This window comes from Ascaphus truei, chromosome 2 (genome assembly GCF_040206685.1).
Source record: "Ascaphus truei isolate aAscTru1 chromosome 2, aAscTru1.hap1, whole genome shotgun sequence".
In the NCBI taxonomy this organism is placed as follows: Eukaryota; Metazoa; Chordata; class Amphibia; order Anura; family Ascaphidae; genus Ascaphus; species Ascaphus truei.
In genome coordinates, this window is record NC_134484.1 from 1,752,123 (window position 1) to 1,773,946 (window position 21,824).

Genomic DNA, 21,824 nt, shown 5'->3' on the forward strand with positions numbered 1-21,824 from the left:
CCTCTTAGGGAAATCACCACTGTACCAGGTCCCTGGACACAGTGACAAAAAGACAAAAACAAGCGTAAAACGTAAATAGTGAAGTATATCAAAACATATTTAGTATAAAAAAAGGGTAAGTATTCTGCGTACATCAAAGTAATAGAACATAAGCATTTCGTGTATCAATACACAAGTTACCACACGGCTGGCATCAGGAAAGACGATAGAAGGAGATCCCCCAGGTAAGTGAACCTCAGCACTCCTCAGATGTCATCTGACTCCGTGGTTGCAGCTTGTCACCAGTGTCCAGGTCGTCTCTGAATCACGTGTTACAGGAACTCCGTTGTCGCCTTCGTGGTGGTAGTGAGGAAGTTCTTATTCCAAAGAGACACACTATGTGTGTTTAGGGACAAAGTCTCTGAGTCCACTCTACAATGTCTCAATGCTCCACGATACAGTTGCGTATTCAGGCGTCTGTGCCTGAGAGTCCGTCAGCTGACAGTGACGTTCCGTTGCGCACATACGTGTGACGTCACACAAGGGGCGTACCTCCAACGGGAGACACCCAAGCGGTAAATTACGGATACACAGCAGAAAAAGATATATCTGAATATCTAAGCAACAAAGCTGTTAAAGGATAAAAATGGTAGGCATAAAAGGTACCAATAAAAACAATAAACTTACGCGTTTCGTAGCTAGATGCTACTTCTTCAGGGATAAATTCATTACCATTACCCATGAGCACTATATACAGCCACATCCTCCCTTATTGGTCAACTAATTAAGACCAGGATCCAATCAGGTGTACTGAAATAATGACTGGGGTATGGTATTGAATTACATAGGAATACAATTGATTACAAAGCATAACTTTATTAAATACAAATAAATTCTGTGGAAAAAGAAGAGAAGAAAACATAATATTAATATATGACAACCTTAACAAACTAAACTACTTGCTAAATGACAATAATAGATCGCTATGCTTGTTCAATGGAGCTAAATTGCCAAAAAGGCCAGGAGTTATACCCACATTCCACATATGGCTTAATAGAAAGCCCAGACATCAATCTCTTCATTTAACCCCTTGGGGGCCATGCAATCTAATTTATGAATCCAATATGATTCTTGAGCAGATAAAGCTTTAATTCTATCCCCTCCCCTTCTATTACAAGGAACATGCTTTATATCCCTTGAATGTTAATGAAGAGGGATCTTTTTGGTGATATTTCAAAAAATGTCGTGACACACTATGTTTCTCATAACCGTTTTTAATATTACAGACATGTTCTTGTATAAGAATTTTTAACATACGTTTGGTCCTACCAATATAATAGAATCCACAACTACACTCGAGAAGGTAAACTATAAACACAGAAGTACATGTGATCAAGTCCTCAATATTGAATACCTCTTTAGATGCTTTAGAGACAAAAGTTTTACGGTCTGCATGCATAAATTTACAAATAGAACATTTACTACAATTGAAGTTACCCATTGGTTTAGTACCAAGCCAACTATTAATGGACCTAGAACATACTTGTTGCCCAATATCACTCGGAGCTAACATATATTTTAGGTTACTGGTTTTTCTGTAAATAAATCTAGGTCTCTCGACCAGGCTGCCGCCCAAAATCGGGTCACTACATAGAATGGCCCAATTCTTGGCCCCAATCTGCTCAATGCTCCTATGTACCGAATTAAAATTAGTAATGAAAACCACATCTACCTTATTCATATCTCCCTTTCTGATTTTTTTTTATCTTTCTGTACCAATAAAGTATTTCTATCCATGTGTTGAACCCTTTCTAATTCCTTCCTTAGATATTCGCTGTTGTATCCTCTTTGTACAAAACGGTCAAGGAGTTTATTGGCCTGCTGAATTAAAGTATCGTTGCTGCTATAATTTCTCTGCAGTCTCATAAATTGTCCCCCTGGGATGTTTTTAATCCATGTGTTCTTATGATTACTAGTAGCCATTAGTAAATTATTTGTGTCTACTTCCTTAAAGAATGTTTCAGTTGAAACTATGCCCTCAGATGTAGATGATAATTTAAGATCTAAATAGTCAATAACCACATTATCTGTACGGTGCGTGAAAACTAAATTGTAATTGTTCACATTAATGAAGGACATAAATTTATTGACTGATTCAAGGTCCCCATCCCACACACATAGGACGTCATCTATGTAACGTCGCCACATGATGATATTGGTGTGGAATGGGTTATTGGCCCACACAAAAATGTCCTCCCAGTCTCCCACATACAGGTTTGCGAAACTAGGGGCAAAACGTGTACCCATAGCTGTTCCGCAAACCTGCATGTAGAAGTCCTCGAGAAACATGAAATAATTATATTTGATTATAAACTCAATAGACTTAAGGATAAATTCCCTATTAAGAGGATGCAACGTTAAATCCTTTTTCATACATGTTTCAACAGCATCTAGGCCTTTAATATGAGGAATATGTGTATATAAAGCCTGTATATCACAGGTCAACCATCTATAACTGCTTTTCCACTCAAAGGATTTAAAAAGAGTGAGTACTGCAGTAGAGTCTTTAAGATAGGAAGGTAATTGAACTACATAAGGTTGGAGAAAGGAATCAACATATTGGGATACATTAGCTGTTAGAGATTGAATCCCTGACACAATTGGTCTTCCTGGGGGGTCAACAATGGACTTATGAATCTTAGGTAAGTGGTAGAATATGGGTATTCTGGGGAAGGTTGGATACAAAAACGAAAATTCGACATTGGTCATAACAGACAGAGAAGCAGTCTCTTCTAGGAGCATTTTTAGTTGGGCTTGAAAATCCAAAGTTGGATCTTTACTCAATTTTTTGTAGAAACTTGTATCCTGTAATAGTTTGCGGGCTTCTTTTTCATAATCACTGCGGTTCTGCAATACAACCCCTCCTCCCTTGTCTGCTTGCCTTATTATCACATTTTTATTGTCTCTAAGCATTTTGAGGGCTACATTTTCTTTAGCACTGAGGTTCTGCCTAACTTTACCCATGTCAAAACCCTGTGCTAACATATTAAACTCATTGTTCACTATAGTAAAGAATGTCTCTATATGGTGGCCCTTGGATTGGGCTGGGTACAATGTAGATTGTTCCTTAATATACATGTACATGTACACATATACATGGGGATATGGGAAGATAACTTTATATGGCACAATAACCCATTCGCTAATCGAGTTATTGTATGGCAAAGATATATCGATGATGTCTTGTGTGTCTGGGAGGGTGATGAGGACACTTTGGAGCTCTTTAAGGTCTATCTGAACTCGAATGATTACAATTTGAAATTTACATCTGAGACAAATGTAAGTCAGATAGATTTTTTGGACTTAAGTTTAATGTCAAGGGTGGGTGAAAACATCAACACTAAAACTTTCTTTAAAAAAGTGGATACTAACAGCTTCCTTCTGTCTTCCAGTAATCACAAAAGATCCTGGATTGACAACATACCCCAAAGTCAGTTTATGTGTATTAAACGTAATTGCAGTCTCCAAGCTGACTTTGAAGTTCAATCGGTCTCTCTTTTGGATAAATTTATAGAACGTGGGTATGATAAGGCCCTTTTGCTCAGCTCTTTAGAAAAAGTCGATAGAATGGATAGGGACTCTCTACTGATTCAGAAGATGAAAAGAACAACAAATGATGAGGTAGACGACAAACTAAAAGTCCCATTTATTACAGAGTTTAGCTCAGTGAGCACTAGTGTGCAAAAAAAAATTAATAAAAACTGGGGCATTCTCTGTAATGATCCTATTTTGGGGCCCTCTCTCCAAAACAAACCAAGCTTTATCTATCGTCGGGCTAAGACCCTCAAGCACTTCCTAGCACTTAGTGATATTGGTTTCCCTACTAATATGTCACTGGAGCCATCATGGATGCCGACTAAGCCAAACGGCAACTTTTGCTGTGGGAAGTGCAAAGCCTGCAAAATGTTAAGTTCTAACCGCAAATCTTTCATATCTAACACGACTAAGGAAAAATTCACAGTGAAAGATTGCATATCTTGTAAATCCACATATGTGGTTTATTTATTGCAGTGTCCCTGTGGATACCAATATGTTGGGCGAACTAAAAGATTTTTAAGAGTCAGGATTTTAGAACACGCTAGAAACATTAGATTAGGATTAGAACAACATAGCGTGTCCAGACATTTTAAAATCAAACATAACTGTGACTCTTCGCTCTTGACATATGTGGGAATTCAGATTGTACAATCAGGTAGACGTGGTGGTGACAGAGACAAGAAATTGTCCAAACAAGAAAGTCTGTGGATTTATAAACTCCAGACTCTGTCTCCACTAGGTCTAAATGAGGAGATTGACGTATGGTCTCTTTTTTAATTAGTAATTTTTCAATTAAACATGAACTGCACCAGTGTTTTAAGAAATATTTAATTAATTATTTTAAAATATATTTTAAGTTATATAGAATTAATACCTTTAAGGATTATCAGAATACCTTCTCTCTTTGAAATAACTCTAACAAACTTTTTTTTTTTTTTTTTCAATGTTTTTATTAGGCATTTTTAGAGAATACAACATTTCTGACAAATTGTGTAGCCTAACATTTTCCAAAACATATATATTTTTTTTAAAAGGGGGGGAAAGAAGGGCAACCTAAGTTGTCCATGAAAAAAGGGGGGGGAGCCTTCATAGAGAGAAGGTAAGGAGGGAGGGTGGTGAGGTGGTTGAGGGGGTGGGGGGAAGAAGGGGGGAGGGGGATGGGGGGGAGGGTATTGTCGTCCTACAGGGCTGATGGGGTGTGGCTGGTGGGGTTCGTACTGATTTTTTTCTTATGGGAGGGGAGTTAGTCTCCCACCTCCCTGGGTTGGTCGGGGCGCGCTGGTATAGTGGAACCAGGGTTCCCAGATATCCTCAAAGGCCGGGGTTTTTTGTCTGATGTTGGCTGTGAGCCTTTCCATAGTCATTACTTCCCCAATCCTTTTCTTTATTGTATTGAGCGCTGGCGTAGCTATTTTCCTCCAGGAGGCCGCAATACAGCATCTCGCCGCAGTGAGAATGAAGGATATTAATTTCCTGGTGGGCCGAACTATATTCGGCATGGGTGCTGCCAACAGGAAGGTCAGTGGTTCAATAGGAATTTCTAGGCCTGTGACCTCTTTTATAAGAATTTGGACCCTGGCCCAGTATTTCACAATTTCTGGACAGGTCCACCAGATGTGGGCCATGTCCCCTCTATTACCACAGCCTCTCCAACATTGGTCTGATGCCAGAGGGTAGATCTGGTTTAATCGTGCTGGGGTAAGATACCAGCCAAACATGATCTTATAGATGTTTTCCTTAATTGTGGTGCAAAGGGAAGTTTCTGAGGCTGCCTGCCAGATTTCCTCCCAAGTCTCTCTTTCTATATCGACGTTAAGGTCAGCTGACCATCGCAGCATGTAGTCGTGCTGTGTAGGGGACGTTGAGCGCATTAGGATATTGTAAATATCTGAGATGAGTCCCTTCTGGTAGGACTTGTCCTCACACAAGAGTTCAAACGTCGTGAGAGTGGGGTATTCTGGATGAGGGCACGTAGTTCTGACAAAGTTTCTAATTTGTAGATATTTAAAGGTGTCCAATTTTGTAATTTTAAATTTGTTCCTCAGTTCTTGGTGGCTCAGGAGCTTCCCTAGGCTCAGTACGTCGGCAATCGCCTCTATACCCCGTGTGTGAAAGTGGGTGAACAGCTTAGATCCGCATCCTGGAGGGAATTTAGGGTTATTAACAAAGGGGGTGAGTTGTGAGTTTGTGGATGTGAGGTTAAATTTAAGTTTGCAACTGGACCAGGTATCCCACGTGAATCGTGAGGCCTGTAGCTTAAGATTGTGTAAGTGGCCATCTCCTCTGTTCAGGCTCCAGAGGCAGGCTTGCAGAGAAGGCAGTTTGGCACACCTAGTTTCCATTCCCACCCAGCAACATCGGGTCGGGTCTGAGTTCCACATTACTACCTGCCTGAGCTGAGCGGCTAGGTAATATTTATATAGGTCAGGCACCCCCATCCCTCCTCTGGATCTTGTGGTCATCAGGACTGATCTGGCTACCCTGGGTCTCTTACCCTGCCAAATGAAGTGGAGTAGTCTATTCTGTATATATTTTAGATCGGCGGCCGGGACCTGGATTGGGAGCGTCTGGAATAGGTACAACATTCTTGGGAGTATATTCATTTTGGTAGAGATCATCCTCCCAATCCATGAGATCTGATAACCTTCCCACCGATCTAGATCCCTTTTGATCTGATCCCATAGTTTCGGATAGTTATCCCTAAATAGGTCCCGATAGTGCCTAGATACATTAATTCCAAGATACTTAATGCATGAGGGGCACCATCGGTAGCTGAAATTTAGCTTGAGGAGTTTGATTATGGGGTCGGGAAGACTAATATTTAGGGCCTCAGATTTGTCGCTATTTATTTTATATCCTGATACCTTTCCAAACTCCGTCATGTCCATCTGAAGGTTGGGGAGGGAAGTTAGGGGTCTGGTCAAGGTCAGGATAATATCGTCAGCGAATAGGGAAATTTTGTATTGTTCAGTGGCCATAGGTATACCCTGGATGTTTGGGTTTTGTCTTATTTTGGCCGCCAGTGGTTCAATCGTGAGAGCAAAGAGGAGAGGGGAGAGGGGGCAACCCTGTCGGGTACCATTTCGAATGTGGATTTGTTCCGCTCCTCCACCCGATAGTCTAACTGAGGCGGATGGCGTTTGGTAGAGCGCCTGGACACCCGTAAGAAAGGAGTCCCTGAATCCGAATTTTTTTAATGTTTGGTCTAGGAACAGCCAGTCAATTCTGTCAAATGCCTTCTCTGCGTCTAAGCTTAGTAACATAGCTTGTGAGTCTGTAAGGTGGGCCTGGTCAACAAGGTTAATGATTTTACGGGTATTGTCTGAGGCCTGGCGGCCCAGGACAAACCCGACCTGGTCCATGTGTACTAGTCTCGGGAGAATTGGATTAAGTCTGTTCGCCAATATTTTACTGTATAGTTTTAGATCATTGTTCAACAGTGAGATTGGTCTATAGCTACCGCATTGTGTGGGGTCCTTCCCTTCTTTAAGGATTATGGCCAGATTGGCGGACGACATTGAAGATGGGATAGGACATCCTTCTAAGAATGAGTTGAACAATTGTAAAAGGTGGGTGGACAGAATGGGGAGGAACTTCTTGTAGTAGGCATTCGTGAAACCATCAGGGCCCGGTGCTTTAGAAATTTTGGAGGCCTTAACGGCCCATTCTAGTTCTTCCGCCGTTATTTTGGCGTTCAGGAGAAGGAGTTCCTCCTCTGTTAATGAGGGGAGGTAACTCTAACAAACTTTAACCCCTAAGATCTATTCCTAGACCATTACATTATCCTATAGATTTCCATATGTATTTATATATTTACTAGAAATCATATGCTAATCTATGTTACTCTTAACTATTGGGAGTTAGCACTTTACATCTCTAAATGTGATTTTTATTATGTGACTAATTTTTTGTTTCTTTACTTTTAGAGTCTTGATTTGATATATATATATTTTTAAAAGCCTTGATTCGAATTAATAAAGTTTATTATATTTTTTTAAGTGTGCTTTTTCCCATGTATGTTTATATAAAAAATGTCTTTGTAACTTGAGTCCCTCCACGGGATGAGTGAATGTCTCTCCAGGTGGGGGGAGCTGAATACAATTACCCTGAACCAATAGCAATAATGCTGAGTGTATAAGAACCGCCTCTGGAACCTCCTCCATCATTCCCTGACGAAGTACGAAAGTACGAAACGCGTAGGAGAGGGCGCGTTCCTTTATTCTTTACATATACCCCCATTGCGGCATTACATTGGGACATTTGTTTCATTGCGGGACCTGCAAGGGACTCTGTACACTGCCCGACTGCATATCGCCAAGGAGTGACGCACTAAAGACGCGACCGGCCGAGAGGCGCTGCCGGATGATGTCACACGCCAACGTGGACTAACCAGGAAGAGATGCGGTGATCCACCCCTGAGAACAACTGCTGTGAGCTCCGTGAAGGCGCGGGAAGGTTCCCCAACGCTGTGAACCGAGCTGAGCTGTATACTCCGCATCCAGATACCAGCATCTTGGGGGAGGACGTCCAATTCCCGGTGCCTGTATCCCGTTATGCTTGCCGAGTGGTAACATGTCCCTAACATGTCTTGCTATTAACCCTTCTTTTTGATGTACGTGCAATACTCACCTTTATTTTTTACAAAACTATTTAAATATACTACACTATGGTTTTTTTGCGCTGTTCTTTTTTTGTTTCTATCTAGCTTGGTGTTTGAACCATTCCCACTGATCAGCAGCACAAAACATCACCTATCAGGTTGTATTATTAATTTATATATAAGTCACTATTCTTTAGCACAGACCACATTGAGCGCAACATTTTTCTGTTTTCTCCTTAAATGTTGTATGTCGGATAATAGGTCCAGTATATACAATAGGAGGAGAGACTAGTATACATGAAGCATTTGGAACAACAGGTGCAGATTCTATCTCACACTTAAGAAAATGCCGCTTTAATGTTAAATTACGTGTAAACTTCTGCAAATCTTTGAATAATTGAAAGGAATTCGGTCCACAGGACCGTGAAAAGGTTAAACCTCGACCCAATACATTAATTTGATCATTTGTTAGGATATTAGTTGAGAGATTAAAAAATCCCTTTTCTATTGGGGGGACCCTTCTTGATGACTCCCTTTTCTTTTTGAGACTGGTCCCTCCTCTGTTTCCTCGTCTGACAGGGATCTTTTTCTCTGTTTGGTTTGGGGGAGGTCTATAATAATATCCTGTATTTCCCCCCCCTTCTCTAATGGAGGTGCTAATCTTGTTTTGACCAATTCTAAAAAAGAAGACATCCCCTCTCACTCCCTTCCTCTCCCCTTTCCTTCCACCCCTCCACCCCTCCCCCCGCCCGCCCCCTCCCTTACCCTTCCTTTCCTTCTTCCTGCTGTCATTTAGGACTTATATACCCATTGATTATTTGTAATATTCTCTAATATGTTATTATTAACAATAGAGTCAGATGGACAAGGTTTGATTATCAGACCTTGTCTTCAATAAGGGGTTAAATATTTACGTTGTCCTCAATGCTCTTTACTTCCAGATATTTTGCATACAGTGTTTTTATTGCATCTCTGTTTGATTACCATTACAGTGCATTATCCTTTTGTTATTTAGAATAAGACAAGTGTTTGTGTGTACACAGTTTAAAGATAGCAACGATATATAATGGTATTAGGATAATTGTGCATTCCTTACAAGTTAATATGGTATTGGTACCTCAGAGGTTAATATTTAAAGCCCGTTTTTCGCGGGCTTTTTTAGCATAAATATGCAGGCTCAGACCACAGCTCCCCACTCCAAGACGGAGCGCTGATTCGAGCGCGAAACGCGTTGAGGGGGAGACTGTGGTGTAGCTTGTTGTTCGTTTGTGAGCTGAATAAAGATTTTTCAAATGAACCGGAAGTGCCTTGGATTCTGTCACGGGTTGTGGCGCCGGATTCCCTTCTCTCCTATGCAAGCTACCCAGAAGGCTGCCCGCCAGGATTCGGGACGCGGAGGAGAGCAGGGCCGAGGGCTGCAAGTGAGCTTTCATAGGTCAGGTTTCCTTCCCAAGCTCTGACCTCACGTTTGGCCCATTACAGCTCCCTGCTCCTTTCCTATGTGACTGTCACTGACGCTTACTGCGCTGGATGACGGCCGGAACGCAGGACAGGTTTTTCTATTTCTGAGGAATACTCTCTGTTTTCCCTTGGTGGTGTTCCCTTTATCTACTTTATCTCCATTGTATAGCTCTTTGTAATATATGGTGAATTCATTAGCTATTGTCTGTGGGTTTGTGGCACGCACGCCATCTTTTCTTCTGATGCGATGTATTCTAGATTGCATTCTATCCTTCCTCAGTCTCGTGGCCAGCATTGTGTCAGCCTTATTGGCCTTCTTGTAAAAGTTTTGTTTTGTCCATGCTATGGCCTTTTCTGCTTTGTCAGTCAGTAATAGATTTAATTTCCCTCTTAGTGCAGATCAGTGCAGCTGGGGGCATTTCCGGGAGGAGGGTCTGTAGCCATTCCGTTGTTGCTTTATCTAGAGCTGTGACCGTCTCTGGAATGTTTTTGAACTATTTTCTTGGTCCTCCTGTTTCTCCTCTAAGTCGCCCATTCTGGATCTTAGGGCCAGAATCTCTGTGTCCATAGTGGTCTGGTTGTTAATGACTTCGCCCACTTTATGTTCCAACGTGTCTGTGCGCTCTCCTATGGAGCTGACCTCTGATCTGAGATCTTTGAGTGCGCTTTGCAGCTGTTGGTGGAGTAAGGTTTTTAGGCTGGCGTATAAATTCTCAATGTCTTTTTTTAGTTGATGTTTGGTCACCCACCTCAGGTTCAGGATCGGGTTCTGCGTCTGACTGTGCGGGAGATGTCGCGCTGCTTTCGGACCGGCCCAATTTGTTTCTCCCTTTTGTCTTGAAGAAGTCCTGCGGAGTCGGCTTTCTCGACGCCATTTTGAAGATTTCTCGATCCAACTCCTCCAATCTATGCGTCTCCAGCTTTTATTCATTTGTTAAGTGCTTTTGCATGCCCGCCGCCTCATGGAGCCCGCTTCAGGCGGCCATTGTGGACTGCGCCACGTGCGCACCTCTAGGGAACATATTTGTTTTAATTAGTCCTGTTTTGGAGATTCTCTCTTGTTTCGGGGGCACAGGGCCGTGACCTCCCAGCTGTATCAGTTGTGTATTGGCTGTGATTTATTTATCTGTCAAGTTTCGTGGAGTTATTAGGTATCCCGGTCGGGGGTAGTGCAGATTCTGGCAGTGGCTGAGATTGTTCTGTAATCCCTAAATTTAAGCTTTAATGGCCAGGCTATGCATCAGGACAGGCTTTTCTGTGTTATGGCTGTATGATTCAAACAGCAGCTTGGTGAGGTAAGATGTTCTGCCCCCAGCGGCAGCATTCTGCCCCTCTAATCTGCCTCCTTAGATGTCAGGAATCTCCCCTCCCCTCCCCTGGCTTTAGACCCCACATGCGAGCCCGGCGGCCATCTTAGGTGGCACTTCGTCTCCACGCCGGGACTCACTGGGGGCTATGCGTGTCAGGAAGCAGGTCTCCAGCAACACCTCCTTACCTGCCTCGGAGGTCGTTGCTGCCCGACGCCGGTTCTTGCGTCCGCCATCTTGTCGGGGCGCGCGCAGGAGGATCTTACACAGCGCGCGCCTCCGGCAGTAATTTATTCACTCCTCCGGCCTTCTAGCTACGCCCCCCATGTACAGCTGCAGCCCCGCTCCTGCTCTCACACTCGACAGCTGATCACAGGCAAGAATCACAGCCTGCACCAGTCACAAGGCGCTCCACGGCACCCCCCCGCTCTGCCTCCTTCCCTGATTGGTCCCTCCACGTATATTACCCCTGTTCTCCTGGGAATCGTTGCTCTGCATAGCTTCTGCTAGTTGGGCTGGTACTCCTGTGTGCTCTTGTTCTTCGTGTACTTCAGGTGTGACCCGGCTTTGCTTTCTACTCCTCCACTGGCTCTGGACCCCGGCTTACTCCTCACGATGCAGTCTCTCTCCGCCCTTCGATCTCGGCTCGCTCCTCTACCTCCCGGACCTCTGGCACCCTCGGTCCCCAACTACGGCAATCACCACAATTCTTCTACCTCCGGACACGGCAAGTACCTTTGGTTCCCTTACTAAAGACTCCTGGCCTGGCAACTACTACCACACTCCGGACACGCCCCTCTGCTGCAGGTGTGTGGTATTATACTTTCCACCTCAGTCTTGGGACGGGTCTGGTCTGCGGGCAGCACTACCGTGACAATGCGCAGCTCTCTTACCCGTCTTCCCTGGCTAGAGGCTCCGCTCTCTTCCGTGAGGTACCCCACCCCCTCCTCCGGACCCCCACAAAGTCACTCACCCTCTGGAGGAGGCCGCACTCCGCTCGGCTCGTTACTCCGTAGCGGAGTCAAAATGGCCGCTCCGTCTTCCCCCTTGGCTCCCGCCCGATCACCCGATCGCAGTGTCAGTGCTGGTAGGTCTCTTACCGGATCTATTCCTCCTTGTTGGATGCTTTATTTCTTTCAAATCTATGGGGAGGGGGGTCCCCGCCGCGCTGCGCAGCGCCGCGCAGCTCCACGAACGGACCCAGATCTCTGTATCCACGGTGTGAGGAGCCTGGCCTTTGCTTGCTTTTTTTATCCTTCGTTTTTAGTGTCTAAATATTGTCCAATTGCTTTTGCTTTTAGTTTCCCAACCTCCCCCGTCACCTACTTTATTCAGGGGTGCTCAGTTTGAAGTATTTTGGCCAAATTTTATTTACTTTTATTTACTTGTTTAAAACGTTGCCTAGAGGAGCTCCAAACAAACGCAGCCTTTGCCGTTAGGCTCCAAGCCACACAACCCCACACACATTTATAATGCCTTCCTCTGCTCTGGTACCTTTCCCTCCTCCTTCAAACATGCAACAGTTATACCATTACTCAAAAACAGCCAGCTTGACCCTACCTGTCTTTCTAACTATCGACCTGTCTCCCTCCTGCCTTTTGCCTCTAATCTCCTTGAACGTCTTGAATTCTCTCGCTTGCTCCATTTTCTCAACACCTATTCTCTCCTAGACCCTTTACAATCTGGCTTCCGCACTGCTCACTCCACTGAAACAGCCCTCACTAAAATAACCGACGACCTCCATGCTGCCAAAGACAGAGGTCATTACACTCTGCTCATATTACTCGACCTCTCTGCTGCATTTGACACCGTGGACCACCCTCTTCTCCTTCACATTCTCCATACTCAAGGTATTCATAACAAAGCTCTATCCTGGATCTCATCCTACCTCTCCCATCGTACTTTTAGTGTCTCTTCTGCTAACACCTCCTCCCCCTCTATCGATCTCTCTGTGGGGGCATCCCTTCTCTTTTCTCTTTACACACTCTCACTAGGTGACCTAATCACTTCATTTGGGTTCAAATATCACCTCTATGCTGACGACACACAAATTTACTTTTCTACCCTGGAGGGTAGAGCACATGGGAAGGCCCCAATCTCAGGCTCCCAGTTGTGTGACCTTCCTTCCTCAAGTGGGAAGGAACAACCCTAATTTTAGGGTGGTCCTGCCCTTAAGTACAGCCAGAAGGCGGGCAGCCCATTGTCCCAGCTACAACAGGATGTACCACCCTCTGCTGTCACTCAAGTGCAGTACCAAAGGTGAGGGGGAAAACCCCATACCAACTACTGGCAAGGCCTGCTTATACCAGGGTTTACTGCCAGGAGGGAAGACAACTAGTAGCCACAGATGGCATGGCTATACACCTCACCCTAACTCTCACTATACCACCCTCTGCCCCTCCTTTCATCTCACCCTAATATCTCACTATACCCTCCTCTGCCCCTCCTTACATCTCACCCTAATATCTCACTATACCCTCCTCTGCCCCTCCTTACATCTCACACTAATATCTCACTATAACCTCCTCTGCCCCTCCTTTCATCTCACCCTAATATCTCACTATACCCTCCGCTGCCCCTCCTTACATCTCACCCTAATATCTCACTATACCCTCCTCTGTCCCTCCTTACATCTCACCTAATATCTCACTATACCCTCCTCTGCCCCTCCTTACATCTCACCCTAATATCTCACTATACCCTCCTCTGCCCCTCCTTACATCTCCCCCTAATATCTCACTATACCCTCCTCTGCCCCTCCTTACATCTCACCCTAATATCTCACTATACCCTCATCTGCCTCTTCTTACATCTCACCCTAATATCTTTCTATACCCCCCTCTGCCTCTTCTTACATCTCACACTAATATCTCACTATACCCTTCTCTGCCCCTTCTTACATCTCACCCTAATATCTCCCTATACCCTCCTCTGCTGCTCCTTACATCTCACCTAATCTCACTATAGACTTCTCTGCCGCTCCTTACATCTCACCCTAATATATCACTATAGATTTCTCTGCCGCTCCTTACATCTCACCCTAATGTCTCACTATACCCTCCTCTGCCCCTCCTTACATCTCACCCTAAAATCTCACTATACCCTCCTCTGCCCCTCCTTACATCTCACCCTAATATCTCACTATACCCTCCTCTGCCCCTCCTTACATCTCACCCTAATATCTCACTATACCCTCCTCTGCCCCTCCTTACATCTCACCCTAATATCTCACTATAGACTCCTCTGCCCCTCCTTCCATCTCTCCCTAATATCTCACTATACCCTCCTCTGCCCCTCCTTACATCTCTCCCTAATATCTCATTATACCCTCCTCTGCCCCTCCTTACATCTCACCCTAATATCTCACTATACCCTCCTCTGCCCCTCCTTACATCTCACCCTAAAATCTCACTATACATTCCTCTGCCCCTCCTTACATCTCACCCTAATATCTCACTATACCCTCCTCTGCCCCTCCTTACATCTCACCCTAATATCTCACTATAGACTCCTCTGCCCCTCCTTCCATCTCTCCCTAATATCTCACTATACCCTCCTCTGCCCCTCCTTACATCTCTCCCTAATATCTCATTATACCCTCCTCTGCCCCTCCTTACATCTCACCCTAATATCTCACTATACCCTCCTCTGTCCCTCCTTACATCTCTCCCTAATATCTCACTATACCCTCCTCTGCCCCTCCTTGCATCTCACCCTAATATCTCACTATACCCTCCCCTGCCCCTCCTTACATCTCACCCTAATATCTCACTATACCCTCCTCTGCCTCTCCTTACATCTCACCCTAATATCTCACTACACCCTCCTCTGCCCCTCCTTACATCTCACCCTAATACCTCACTATACCCTCCTCTGCCCCGCTTTACATCTCATCCTAATATCTTACTGTGACGGCGAAGGGGTTAACCAGGCTTATAATAAAGGCGAAGACGTTCCTAAGAGAGTGTTTTCAGTAACAGTGCCTGATAATACAGGGGCACTATTCAGCAAACCAGACCCTGAGCATTGCTGTTGAGTAATAGGTTCTCCATGTTGGGAGGGACCTGGGTTTACTATGGAATGCTGCTATGATTATGTTCTTCCACTGTAATTACAGCAAGTATGTATCATGTGAAAAAAACTAACAATAGCGCTCTAAACACACCCTAAATGTGACAATATACAATTCAACCACATATGTGTAAATAATAAAGCAGTGTGATAATAACAATCAAGTGATCTAAAGAAAAATGTAAGAAACGTAGAAACAAACTGCAACCCTTGATAAAGACTGTTCCACTCGTCTTGCACCAACCAGGTGATCCTCCAACAAATCAGGGGAGCTCGTCTCGTAGTTATGAAATAAAGAAACACTACATAGTGTAATACTGTTGTGAATAAATTTGTGCAAACAAAGCTCAAAAATGACTACTCACAATAGAGCAGTCAAATTATGACGATAGTGGTATTTCTCAAAAAAGGAGACATAATTAGGAAATATCAGGCGGGGGGTTAATACACATCTCCTGTCAGAACGTTTCATTAAGTACCATCAAGGAAATCCCACAGGGTTGACATTTACGGTCCTAGAAAAAGGTCTTACCCCATTGGAGGGGAGGGGATCGCAATGTCCAGTTAACAAAAAGAGAAACCTATTGGATTTTCACATTGAAAACCCTAACTCCAGGGGGGCTCAATGTGGATGTTGAATTGGGAGTGTTTCTTTAAGGATTGATATATAAAGATTTCTTATGATGTTATAAATATACATTATGTGTGACATTATATTAATTATAAATTATGTTTTCTTTTATGTCTCCTTTTTTTTTGAGAAATACCACTATCGTCGTTAATGAAGTTAAAAATAAAGTTAGATTTAGGTTTGACTTTTTATCATTTTAACAATTTTCTATAAATTTTCTATCGTTTATTATGCTGTTTTTATATGCCACATTAGGCTATTATTTGTATAAATTGTACCTCCTTTTGGAATCATAAAAAGAGGTTGTTTTTATTATATGTGCCGATTTAGGCAAAAATGTATGTAAATAATGCCCCTTTTTAATGAATGGAGGTGTATGCACCTAATCAACGCCCACTATCTCTGTTTGCCTGTGAGTTATAATTGTTTGGCCAATAGAATGTTACAGAGAGGGAGGGCCTTAGAGTATTTAATACCCAGTTTAGCAGCCAACAGACACTCCTGATGAAGCCGTAACAACGGCGAAACATGTAGAGCGTTTCAGCCCATACCACAGAGGAAGAACAACTGAGGTCCACCCCTGCCATCAGATCCGGAAGTTCGCTTAACAACCGGAAGTGACGCAACGGGAGTGCCTGGCGTGGACGCGAGAGTATTGCGGTGGAGCAGAGGATAGTGAGGAACTCAAAAGGATCGCGACCAGATGAGCACCCACTACCTATAATATCATACTGCCTACCTCGATCATATGAAGTGTAAGCCTGCATTTTTTGAATCCCCTTTAATACTAAATACCATCTGCACTATATGGTCTCTTGTCTTCTTTTTTTCTCCTTGGAGGTTGGGGGCTGGTGGCTGCTGTATACACAGGGAACATCCACCCCTTAAGTTGGATGACTGCCTGAATTTGACGGCTTTATTGTGAGTAGTCATTTTTAAGCTTTGTTTGCACAAATTTATTCACAACAGTATTACACTATGTAGTGTTTCTTTATTTCATAACTACGAGACGAGCTCCCCTGATTTGTTGGAGGAAGTATGTATCATGTATCTGTTATGACTGACATACTGCATTCATTTCTTCTGTTCTGTTAGGTTATTTCCTCTCCAGGGATGCTGGGATCGGGAGATTTCTAGGCTGTAAGTTTCAGAGTGGGTTTGGCAGAGAAAGTCTTTGCAGAATGTGTCTATGTATCGGGGTTCCGGAGCTCTGGGATACCCCAAAAGTTGTATCGTCACATTTTGTTTGTTCCTGGTCTGCTTATGGATGAAAACAGAGCTTTATATCATTTTGATTCCTGTGTGCTTCTTTCACAATTACTGCTTGTACACCTGGGGTGTTACAATTGGTTTGGTGGGCCATTAACCCCTTGTATGCCACCACTCTGCCTATCTTGTTAACAGGAAGGAGTTGGGGGGGGGGGGGTTGCTGGTTGCTATTGACCACCAAGCCTCCCCTCCTTAAGCCACAATGACATCACACATGTGTTACAGCAGATGACATCACAGAGGCTGGGTAGGTATATGCCCTGGTGGTGGCAGTTTGCAGGAGCCCTCAGGCAGTACGCGAAGTAACAAGCATGGAGATTTTACAGAGCCATGACCTAGAAGCGCTGAGAAATGAGAATGCCAGGCTGATGATGGAAAATGGAGAGCTGCGTAAGATGGTGAGCCTGGTGGAAGAGAAACTAGAGTTGCGCTGCACTCTGAGGGAACACGAATGCACCGTGCGCAGCCTATCACCCTCCGGGAAGGAGCAGAAGGAATCCAAGGCCGTGGGTAAGAGGAGGGGGTAGAGGGTGGGGGAGACTCCTCCATAGGGGATGGTCAAGGGATGCCTGCTCGATCTGGGGGTGCCTGTGATGTTCTGCGGAGAGAAAGAGGGGGTTCTGTGGTGTGCAGTGCCGTAAACGCATGTATATAGAGGGGTGGTTACATTACTAATTGGGGGGTCAGATTTAATATAGAGAGGGGTGTATTAGTAAACAGAGGGGTGTGTGTATAAAGAGGAGAGAAGGAAAGGCTAATTGGGGCTGGGGGAGAGATTGGGTGTAACACTATCTCAGGCTGGGAAATGCAGTAAGAACACAGTGACACACACAGGGACACAGTACCACACAAACTCAACAACCCCACAAGTCTATACAACCCACATCTTAATCATGAACTGGTGGTGGAAGCACTCAGATGTACAAGCACACAATGTCACAATAATAGAGCAACACACAGGAACATATGCACACAAAGGCCAGCAAACACACCAACACATAACTAGTTGACACAAAGTGCTAGACACATGCTGACACACAACAATACACCAACACAAACTGACACCAAGTGATACACACTATAAAATAACCAATAGCACAACATGGCAAACATATTTCACAGACACACACTGAAACACAGCTAACAACAGTGAGTGTCTGTGTACAGTACTGGTGTGTATAATGTGTTATCGCAGACATATACACAGGTGCACACTGACACATTCACAAACTGATACAAACACCTTCGGAAGAAATGACTGAGGTTTGATTGTGAAGTGTGGCTTGAGGAGTCCTGGTCTCAGGTTATAGGGGAGGAGGGACGCAGCTTAAATACCTAAAACAGGTTTGTAGGGGGCTACCCTGGGGGCTGGGGGGCTATAGTATCAGCAGGATGTGCATTGGGGGCTCCTCTGTTTGTATAGGTGGGTGGGAGAGTGGACAGTGGGTGATGGGAGGGGGTGCAAAGTAATAAAGGGTGGGAGCACATTATTAAGGGGGAGGGCACCCAGTAATAAGGGGAGCAGCAGTAATGGATTATTCCGTATCACTGGAGCACAGTAAAGAAAAGGGAGGGGGAAGCACAGTGATAATGGGGAATTGCCCACTAATGAGGGGCGCACACTAATAATAACGGGAACGCAGTAATTGGTCTAATCTGCACCTTTCCATATTTTTTTCATATCCTGAAAACTTTAGATAAAAAAGACGACGCCAATGTCCCCCGATGCCGAGGTAAGAAGAGGACCCCCGCCCCTCTCCATCTCCCTAACTTATTAGTGCATGGGCAGTAAAGGGGGGGGGGGATGTAGAGAAGATGATGTAGCATAGACAGGTCATAATGATACATACAATTACCCCACCCATCACTGGCCTTTGGAACTAGTAACTAGTAGTCATGCTTCTGCCAACTACCTACAAGTTTGGGTCACCCCAGTGGCAGCATCCACTAAAGCTCACCAACCAGGCCTATATCTGATGCCGCCTATATCTGATGCCACCTATAGACCAGCACAATCACCACATGTCGAGAGGGAAATAAACAATACCAATGAAACCGCCACGATGGATACCACCAGCCAACATACTAATTGGGCAGCCTATGGGCCACCATCTCACCATGTCCATGGGCACTTTAAACCTCAATCAACATTCATATGAGCCAACCAACACCACCAACCTTCAGGGGAGCATCCAGTATCGACTAGCAAATAGGCAACAATCTTCATGGGGCACTGAACTCACAACACATTCCAACATCTCTATTGGGTGACCAGTCCACATCTTCACTGGCCAACCAGAACCAACCAGCCAACATCTCCACTGGGAAACCATCTGCCATTGTACAATAATGTCTCTAGAGCCATCCCATAATACTATTGATCAGTTTGATTCTGGGGCTTAACACATACTGGATTTCCTCAATCCTCTCCCCTCCCCCATTTATTTGCTATTCTACTGCTGACTCCTACCCTTTTACACAATCTACCCTTTTATCTCCTCCAGACCCCAAACAGCTCCAACATTGCCAACGAATTGTAGGCGAAATTTCCTTTCAGCTTGATCGAATGATCCTCTCGTCTATTTTCCCGGAGCAGAGCCGACTCTACGGGTACACTGTATCGAGCATACAGGAGAAAATCTTGCAGGTCAAGAGCGGGGCTCCTACAACTACGAGCAGGGGGGAGGAGGGAGGCAAGAAAAGGGGAGAAAGGAGGCAAGAAAGGGGGAGAGATCTAGGGCAGTTGGGACAACCCCTTTCCCACCCCCTTCCAGCCTGTAAATAAGAGTGCTATTTCACGCCCCACCTGTTGTTTTGTTTAGGGTCCAAGGGTACAGACCACATTGTCAAAACTTGAATTAAACTCACAACACAGTCAGTTAGGTTCCGTAATTTGGGTTTACACTCATTACACTCATGTTGTCTTTTTAGATTAGTTTAATGTTTGCCCTTTCTGTAAACCCACTCTCCACTTTGAGTAAACACTCGTCTTAAGGGTCACCCCATTGTTCTATTGGCCTTCATGAGAATGTGAGGTGTAGACTGTCCCTGGTTTTCTTTCGACACTTGTTTTTTTTACCTCTCTTCCTATGTCTACAGGCAACCTCCTGCCCGTTAACCAATAAGGTGGATGAGTCTCAGAGAGGTGAGATGAACCGACGCTTCACGGACATTATAAACCGGCTTAAGAAGTATGGCTATGACCCCCGTGTGCATCCCACCTTCTCAGAGTACCTGGTCAACACCTATGGCATTATGAAGGACCGGCCCCTCCCTGGAACTAGCGAACTAGTGTCATACAGTGACCCTGAGGTCATCCGGAAGATGGCGGCCGAGGCCATGCCAGCCGACGTGCTGAAGGATGTGGATGTCCTCCTCAACTGTCTGATCAACCTGACCAAAGAGGATGGAAAGCCTCTGTTCATCTGGTAGAGAGGGGTCACCACATCCCCTCCTATCCTCTACCCACAAATCATTCCACCAGTATCTACGACCATTAAAAGACCCTTGAAAATGCCTTCTCTGTAGTTTTACTCCAGCATAACAGAATTCAGCATTCTTGTCTTTGCACAAAAAACAAAATGTTTATTTTGAAAATAATTACTTACATACAAAAATAGTAAGAATGACGACGATAATGTTTCAAATAGACTGATATTCTTAAGAATAGTTGCACATAGTGGGCTTCTTTCTGTTGGTAACTTCTTCAGATATTCAGCACCTCTTTCCTCTCTCCGTGATGTTATCTCCCTCCTGGTCTCCTGCCTGGCCTCTGGCCTTTCTTCCTTTCTCCTTCCTAGCTTCGCTGCCCCACTGAAGGACTTGTTATCCAGATAATATTCCTTGAATCAGCTCTCTTACCTCTAACTGTTATATCCTAACATGGCCTTTCATACATTACTGAGGTCAGGGGAACTCCTTCTGAACATATAGGGAGCGTAAAGCTTGTTGCACTGAAATGATTACTTCAGCATATCTTTACTGGTCAAATGCAAATGGTCCTATTACAGCAGTTACTCCAGTTCGGACTTACAGCTGTTCAACAACTTGAGACCACGAATTGACTTTTGGGGTCAATTCTGGTTGTTAGAAATAGATCTGACCTTTCCTTTCTTTTTACTCACAATACTTCATACTGATGCAGCGGCCGTTATTCGAACACTTCACGCGTCATGTACATCGGAATGCCGATTTGAAACCGCGGGATGAATTCCAGCCTTCCCGCACTACGATGCGAGCGCGGCGAGAGCAGAAAAACGCATTTTAGTGTTCTGGCTTTAAAAACATGAAATTGACACAGTAGCACAGTAGCACAGTAGCACAGTGACACAGTAGCACAGTAGCACAGTGACACAGTAGCACAGTGACACAGTAGCACAGTAGCACAGTGACACAGTAGCACAGTAACACAGTGACACAGTAACACAGTAACACAGTGACACAGTAGCACAGTGACACAGTAGCACAGTAGCACAGTGACACAGTAGCACAGTAGCACAGTAGCACAGTAGCACAGTAACACAGTGACACAGTGACACAGTAGCACAGTGACACAGTAGCACAGTAGCACAGTAGCACAGTAGCACAGTGACACAGTGACACAGTAGCACAGTAGCACAGTAACACAGTAGCACAGTGACACAGTAGCACAGTAGCACAGTAGCACAGTGACACAGTGACACAGTGACACAGTAGCACAGTGACACAGTAGCACAGTAGCACAGTGACACAGTAGCACAGTAGCACAGTAGCACAGTGACACAGTAGCACAGTGACACAGTGACACAGTAGCACAGTGACACAGTAGCACAGTAGCACAGTGACACAGTAGCACAGTGACACAGTAGCACAGTGACACAGTAGCACAGTAGCACAGTGACACAGTAGCACAGTGACACAGTGACACAGT

At 44.5% G+C, this 21,824-nt stretch overlaps 1 protein-coding gene across 1 annotated transcript; it reads left to right on the plus strand.

Moving 5' to 3' along the window:
* Window positions 1-17,076: 17,076 nt before the first annotated feature.
* LOC142488465 (speriolin-like) lies at window positions 17,077-20,384 on the plus strand. The gene is made up of 4 exons (XM_075588987.1): window positions 17,077-17,425; window positions 18,613-18,648; window positions 19,420-19,562; window positions 20,015-20,384. The coding sequence occupies exons 1-4, from the start codon at window positions 17,227-17,229 to the stop codon at window positions 20,345-20,347; spliced, it is 711 nt and encodes a 236-aa protein (XP_075445102.1). The 5' UTR covers window positions 17,077-17,226; the 3' UTR covers window positions 20,348-20,384.
* Window positions 20,385-21,824: the final 1,440 nt, after the last annotated feature.

Excerpts from the sequence above, each read along its gene's own strand:
- LOC142488465 (XM_075588987.1), top strand. The coding sequence starts at position 17,227 with ATGGAGATTTTACAGAGCCATGACCTAGAAGCGCTGAGAAATGAGAAT. Across the intron at positions 18,649-19,419 it reads CAATGTCCCCCGATGCCGAG|ACCCCAAACAGCTCCAACAT; the intron begins GTAAGAAGAGGA and ends TATCTCCTCCAG. Across the intron at positions 19,563-20,014 it reads TACAGGAGAAAATCTTGCAG|GCAACCTCCTGCCCGTTAAC; the intron begins GTCAAGAGCGGG and ends CTATGTCTACAG.